General features: G+C 43.2%; 1 protein-coding gene across 1 annotated transcript in view; it reads left to right on the forward strand.

Moving 5' to 3' along the window:
- Positions 1 to 305: 305 nt before the first annotated feature.
- The window catches only part of PCGF6 (polycomb group ring finger 6), a 34,586-nt gene continuing 27,202 nt past the window's right edge, over positions 306 to 7,689 (forward strand). The window contains exons 1-6 of the mRNA XM_023511774.1: positions 306 to 668; positions 1,946 to 2,045; positions 2,131 to 2,227; positions 3,142 to 3,197; positions 3,294 to 3,353; positions 4,556 to 4,664. Coding sequence (XP_023367542.1) covers positions 306 to 668; positions 1,946 to 2,045; positions 2,131 to 2,227; positions 3,142 to 3,197; positions 3,294 to 3,353; positions 4,556 to 4,664 — 785 coding nt within the window. The remainder of the gene's footprint in view (positions 669 to 1,945; positions 2,046 to 2,130; positions 2,228 to 3,141; positions 3,198 to 3,293; positions 3,354 to 4,555; positions 4,665 to 7,689) is intronic.

Genomic DNA, 7,689 nt, shown 5'->3' on the forward strand with positions numbered 1-7,689 from the left:
TTCATATTAATCTGAAATGGAAAATAAAATAAAATAAAATCCTTAAACCCGCCCCCACTCTCCCACTCCTCCAAAAAGGGAGTACTGAGCGCGTTTTCGTCAAGGTGCGGCCGCGAGCTCCGCCCGGCGCACCTGAGCGGCCCCGCCCCGCCCCGCCCCGCCCCGGCCGGGTGAGGGACCCGAACCACACTTCCCGGCGGGCCCCGCATTGCCACTGCGCCTGCGCACCGACCGCGAGGGCGGGAGGGTGGCCGGCCGAATCCCGCGCGCTCCGGCTCTTCTCCTCGCCTCGACTTTTTCGGACCATGGAGGGGGTAGTGGTGGCTGCAGCGGCGAGCACCGCGGGCGCAGCTAAGGCCGAGGGAGCCGCAGCCGCACCGCCGCCACGTCCCGTCTCCCCGCCCGCCCTCACCCCGGCTCCCGCCGCCGGCGAAGAGGGCCCGGCACCTCTGCTGGAGGTGGGGGCTCCCGGCTGCTCCGGCTCCCGGCCCCCTGAGCTGGAGCCTGAGCGCGGCCTGGGCCGCTTGAGAGGCCGCTTCGAGTACGAGGACGAGGAGTTGGAGGAAGATGAAGAGTTAGAGGAAGAAGAAGAAGAGGAGGAGGAAGAGATGAGCCACTTCTCGCTGAGGCTGGAGGGGGGTCGGCCGGACTCGGAGGACGAGGAAGAGGTACTTAGAGCCCCCGCCGGACCTGGCTGGGCCTGGGTGGCTTCAGGGACGTAGCCGGCCCTCGGCGGTTGGGCCCGGGGCGACCCCCAGCGCGTCGCTGTAGTCCTCGGCACTGGCGGGGACCTCTGCCTCTCCCGGTCGCACCAGCCTGGGCGTGTGGCGCGGACAGGCCCTTGCCCCGGCCCGATTTTCTGCCGACTTGTTATTGAGGTTCCTACCTGTCACTTAGGCTCTCCAAGTCCCCCTCATTCATTCGGTAAATAATTATCCAGGCTACTGCGTGTAGGTGGGTTAAGCGCCTACGGTACCGTCTCCCTGCTCTGCAAGAGCTTACAGTCAACTGGGAGAAATAGTCACTTTCTGCAGGGGGAAAGATGTGTGTTGTTAATCTTGGTAGCGCATTCTTCATCAATTTAATATACCTAACCAGTCAGAATCGATCTAGTAAACTTTAGCACCAGACCAGGTGCAATGGCTCACGCCTGTAATCCTACCAACTTTGGGAGTCCGTGGCGGGAGGATCGCTAGAGGCCAGAAGTTTGAGGCCAACCCGAGCACTATACTGAGACCGTGTCTGTACAAGAAATACAAGTATTTGCTGGCTGCTGTGGCGCACCTTTGTAGTCCTAGCTACTCGAGAGGCCGAGGCAGGTGGATCGCTTGAGGCCAGGAGTTAGTTAGAGGTTACATTTATTTGGGATATGCCACTGCACTGTAGCCTAGGCAACTGAGGGAGACCGTATTTTGAAAAAACCTCAGGGCGGCGCCTGTGACTCAGTGGGTAGGGCGCCGGCCCCATATACCGAGGGGGCGGGTTCAAACCCAGTCCCGGCCAAACTGCAACAAAAAAATACCCGGGCGCTGTGGTCCCAGCTTCTCAAGAGGCTGAGGCAAGAGAATCACCTAAGCCCAGAAGTTGGAGGTTGCTGTGAGCTGTGTGACGCCAAGGCACTCTACCGAGGGCGATAAAATGACACTGTGTCAACACCACTATAGTATCTGGAAAGTTTGCCCATTTTGTAAGTAAGTAATTGATGAAGTAACATGCATCTCATCTGGTAATATTTAGTAGTTCCAAGAGAATGAGATTCTTTTGATACACAGTTTATATTGTGTTATATTGTAAGTAACTTTCAGCAGTATTTTGAAGGGTGGGAAATATTTGTTTCCATGTTGCATTTAAGTTACACATTGTTTGTAATGAAACTTCGAGATTAGGGTTTAAGAATTGGAAGGCAAGGATTCGTATTTTAAAATTATTTCCATTGCATTTGCAGCGCCTGATTAATCTCTCTGAGCTGACCCCATACATCTTGTGTTCCATTTGCAAAGGTTACTTAATAGATGCAACTACCATTACAGAATGTCTTCATACCTGTAAGCATCAGTTCTCATTTCTGAATATTTTCAACTTTGAAGTATCTTGAAAGCACCCTAATTTCAACATTTTCTTTTTCAACAGTTTGTAAAAGCTGCATTGTAAGACATTTTTACTATAGCAACAGATGTCCAAAATGCAACATAGTAGTACATCAAACACAACCTCTTTATAACATAAGGTAAGAGGAATGTATGAGTAACAGTTGTATTTTAAGTATGCTTTTCCTGAAAGCCTGAAGTTGGGCTGGAAAGAATCCCTGACCTCTCTCAAAATTAGAAGAAAGGAACTTCATATTCTTTTAGGAAATATGTATAAAGCACTTACTATGTACCAGGCACTGTGGTATCTGCTGGGAACTTAATAAAAAGAAAGGTATAGGTCTCTTTCTATAGAAATTCTCTTTCTGAGAATTTTAGTCCTATCAAGTCAATGAGGCTAATTTGGGTGTGTCACTTTTAGTATACAAGTATTTGGGATTCTTTTCCTTCTTTTTCTTTCTTTCTTTCTTTTTTAAGAAGGAGTACCTGAAACAGCCTCTTTAGTAAAGCCTATCTGTCATAGGTCATTGTTACATGTTAATCAGATTTTTCTGTTCATGCTCAGTTTTTTTCTTTTTCCTTTTTATTTAGTTATTTTGTTTGTTTACTTAGCTCAGACTATCCTCCATAACAATCAGTTTCTTAAGAGAAGAAAGAAGAAAAATACTAAAAGTTGATTACTTTCACATATTCAAGTACTGTTAGGTTTTTACAACTTTCATAGAGGAGTGTTATGCAGCTGATACAGAGAAATTCAAAATATAGTCTCTGCCCTTGGGCTCACATTCTTATAAAGAGAATAAAATCAATTCATTTAGTGAACCATTCAAGAATCTATGAATACGTAATGATTACACATAACTACTTATGGTTATCTCAAGTGAGTTAAATTTTAGGGGTTGTGAGTACTACCTAAAAGTAACTCACTTCAGAGAAAGGCCATATCTACTCCCAAGAGAAAACACACTTAATTTTGTTAACTCACAATTAAACTCACTGTACAAAAATGCGTTTTCTGAATTCTGAGGTATTCTCCATCCTTTCCTTTTATTAGGTTGGACCGACAGTTACAAGACATAGTGTACAAATTAGTGATCAATCTAGAGGAAAGTAAGTTTCTTTTTTTACGTAGTTGTGAATCCCAGAATCTCTGACTCTACTAGTTACATTTAAGTGTAATTTAGCCTGTGTTTTATCATTTTTTAGGAGAAAAAAAGCAAATGCATGATTTCTATAAAGAAAGAGGTCTAGAAGTACCTAAACCTGGTAAGTTTGGGTGTATACCATAATGTATTTATAGATTAAAGGATACTAGCAATAAAATTTGTGCCTTTTGAGGTTCTTTTTGGGGATAACTGGTCATTATGTGATCAAAGAGAAAATTTGAAGGTAATGCCATGTTTTAATCAACCTTAATTGATTGTAAGAATTAAAGAGTATAGGCTTTGGAGCTAGATTTTCTGAGTTTATTCCTACCTTTGCCACTTTAAGGTTAAAAAGCATGCTAGGTATTGGATTTTAGCAAATTAGTTCAACCTCTGTTTCCTCATCTATAATAGTGATAATAATATCACTTCATTTAAAAAAAAACATATATTGAGTAATATAAGCACTTAAAACAGTGCCTGGCACATAGTAACTGCTCAAACATTAGTTTTTATTATGATGTTAATGTTCCAGAATAGAAGCCAGATGGATTTGGGTTTTAAATCATTGTTCTTCCACTTGCTACCTGGGTGACCTTAGTCAAATTGCCTAATCTCAAGGCTCCGTTTCTTTATCAGTTAAAAACCAAAAAAAGTAGGACGGACGGGCCACATACACCAAAGCTGGTAGGTTCCAACTGGCTTGGGCCAGATAAAACAACAATAACAACTGCAACAACAACAATAAAAAAAAAAAAATCAGGTGTTGTGGTGGGCACCTGTAGTCCCAGCTACTTGGGAGGCTGAGGCAAGAGAATCGCTTTAGCCCAAGAGTTTGAGGTTGCTGTGAGCTGTGATGCCATAGCACTCTAGCCAGGGTGACAGCTTGAGACTCTCAAAAAACAAACAAAAAAGAAGTAGTAGTAATACCTATATCATGGGATTATGGTAAGGATTAAAAGAAATAATACATATAAAGTGCTACGCATGAGCTCTGGCGCACAGTAGTGTTTATACAGGGTTACCTATGAATGTTACTGTCCTCCTGGGCACTCTCTGTGGCCCTGATAAACCAACCACACATGCCTGTCTTCCGTTATAAGGTGGTCCCCAAGCTTGCCTTTAATTTCACTGGTTTTGATAGTAAGCTGATATTATCAAAGATAGGGAGGTTGAGTCCTTTGTGATCTTTTAAATGGTTAACAAACATAAATTTTTAAATTAAATTTTTATAGTTTTGATACCTGTGTGATTATTTTTTCAAATATCTCAATTTATGAAAATTTTATTCTAAATTAGCTTTTTTGTTTGGCTATCGAATAGCTGTTCCGCAGCCAGTCCCTTCGAGCAAAGGAAGATCTAAGAAAGTTCTAGAGTCAGTGTTTCGTATTCCACCTGAACTTGATATGTCTTTATTACTGGAGTTCATTGGGTGAGTACCCTAAAAATCTGCCTTTTAAGATTAAAACAAAGTATTTTTAAAGTCTCAACAGTTAAGAAATCATCCCTGAACTCAGATGAAATCAGATATTTCTGGCATCCTGTAAAAATTATGGAATGTTTAAGAATCAGAAAAAGGTATAAGGCGTAATAAAATAATCTCTGATATTCTCATTTTCTGGCTTAAGAAATAAACTATTGAGGATGGGCATGGTGACTCACACCTGCAATCCCAGCACTCTGGGAGGCTGAGGCAGGCAGATTGCCTGAGTTCATAAGTTACAGACCAGCTCTGAGCTAGAACAAGACCATGTCTCTGAAAATAGCTGGGTATTGTGGTGGGTGCCTATAGTCCTAGCTACGCAGAAGGCTGAGAATCACTTGAGCCCAAGAGTTTGAGGTTGCTATAAACTATGACACCACAGCACTCAACCAGGGGCAACAAATGAGACTCTGTCTCAAAAAAAAAAAAAAGAAAGAAACTATTACTAACATAAACAAAGCCCTTTGGTAACTTTTCTGTTCACTCTCCCATCTCTTAGAGGTTAATAAGCACTCTCCTAAAAATAATGTGTATCACTCCCATGCATTTTTCTCATATCCTTGTCATGTGTATATCTATTCCTAAACAATATGTAGAATTTTTGCCAATTTAAAAACTTTATATGGTATACTATAAATGTTTTCCAACTTTTTTCACTCAACATTGTGTGATTCATCCATGTTGAAATGAGTAGCACTAGTTCATTTTCACCAATGCCTGATATTTCATTAAATGAATATATCATAACTTACCTGGTGCTTTTTTTGCTATAAATATATTTACCTGGTACTTTTTTTGCTATAAATATATTTGTAGGCTGGGCGCAGTGGCTCACATCTGTAATGCTAGTACTCTGGGAGGCTGTGGATAGATTCCTTAAGCACAGTTTTGAGACCAGCTTGACCAAGATCAAGACCCCGGTCTCTAAAAATAGCTGAGCGTTGTAGTGGACACCTGTAGTCCCAGCTACAGGTGAGGCAAGAGAATCGCTTGAGCCCAAGAGTTTGAGGTTGCTATGAGTTATGATGCCATGGCACACTACTGAGGGCTACAAAGTGAAACTCTGTCTCAAACAACAAAAAAAAACCCATATATATACACACACACATACACATATATATGAATTTGTACATATATGCTGTATATATAAGATAATGCCTGTAACACAGTGGTTATGGTGCCAGCCACATGCACTGAGGGTGGCGGGTTCGAACCCAGCCTGGGCCTGATGAAACAATAATGACAATTGCAACAAAAAAATAGCTGGGCATTGTGGCAGGTGCCTGTAGTCCCAGCTTCTTGGGAGGCTGAGACAAAGAGAATTGGTTAAGCCCAAGAATTTGAGGTTGCTGTGAGCTATAGCGCCATGGCATTCTACTAAGGAGTGAGACTCTGTCTCAAAAAATAATAATAATGTTTAAGAGAGTTCTCTAAGGGTATAGATTTTCTGAGTCTTAGGATGTGTTCCTTTGTAGCTTTACTTGATTTTTGCCAAATTGTTTCCCAAAGTAGTTAGGCACTTTTCTAATTCAGATAAATTGCTTCTTTCATAAACTGTAGCTTATAGCATCTGCTGTTATAGTGCAACATTGTTTTGTTTTGTTTTTTGCAGTTTTTGGCCAGAGTTGGGTTTGAACCTGCCACCTCTGGCATATGGGCCCAGCGCCCTACTCCTTTGAGCCACAGGCACTGCCCTATAGTGCAACATTGTTAAACAGACTACCATGGTCATAGAGTTGGCACATACAGTCTGTAATTTTTGTGTGTTTTGGTTTTTGGGGTTTTTTTTTGAGACAGAGTCTCACTATGTTGTCCTCAATAGAGTGCAGTGGCTTCACAGCTCACAGCAACCTCCAACTCTTGGGCTTAAGCGATTCTCTTGCCTCAGCCTCCCAAGTAAGTGGGACTACAGGTGCTCACCACAATGCCTGGATATTTTTTGTTGCAGTTGTCATTGTTGTTTTAGTTGGCCCTAGCCGTGTTTGAACCCGCCAGCCTTGGTGTATGTGGCTGGTGCTGTAACCACTGTGCTATGGGCGCCAAACCCATACTATAGTTTTTATTTTATTTATTTATTTATTTTTGTAGAGACAGAATCTCACTTTATTGCCCTCGGTAGAGTGCCGTGGCGTCACAGAGCTCACAGCACTCCAACTCTTAGGCTTAGGCGATTCTCTTGCCTCAGCCTGGAGTAGCTGGGACTACAGGCACCTACCACAACACCCGGCTATTTTTTTGTTGCAGTTTGGCCGGGGCTGGATTTGAACCCGCCGCCCTTGGTGTATGGGGCTGGCACCCTACCCACTGAGCCACAGGTGCCACCCTTATTTTTTTTTTTTTGGAGACCGTCTCAAGTCCCTGGATAGAATGCTGTGGCATCACAGCTCACAGCAACCTCCAACTCTTGGGCTTAAGCAATTCTCTTGCCTCAGCCTCCCAAGTAGCTGGGAATACAGGTGCCCACCACAATGCCCAGCTATTTTTGTTGTTGTTGTAGTTGTCATCATTGTTGTTTGGCGGGCCCAGGCTAGATTCGAACCTGCCAGCTCCAGTGTACTGGCTGGCGCCCTAGCTGCTTGAGCTACAGGTGCTGAACCCAGACTATAGCTTTTAAATGCTTACATAGCTCACAGAATAAATTAATGAATAACAAACTTTGCTTTCATGGTAGAACCTAGATTTCCCATTTGGTGTCACTGGTGACTATTTGTTACTCATTTCCTTATAACTCTAGGTTATTAATATAATTTATTTAGTGTCTAACTTGTGCTGTGTAGTACTTATCCCCTTATATACATACATCATCTTGTATTCTCAGCTGTTATTAAGAACCCTCAAAGAGGGCTCGGCGCTCAACCAGCTAAGGCGCCAACCACGTACATCTAAGGTGGCGGGTTCGAATCCCCAGCCCGGACCCACCAAAACAACAATGACGGCTGCAGCCAAAAAATAGCCGGGCGTTGTGGCAGGCGCC

This window comes from Otolemur garnettii, unplaced genomic scaffold (assembly GCF_000181295.1).
Source record: "Otolemur garnettii isolate 467f Iridium unplaced genomic scaffold, OtoGar3 scaffold00021, whole genome shotgun sequence".
NCBI classification, from domain to species: Eukaryota; Metazoa; Chordata; class Mammalia; order Primates; family Galagidae; genus Otolemur; species Otolemur garnettii.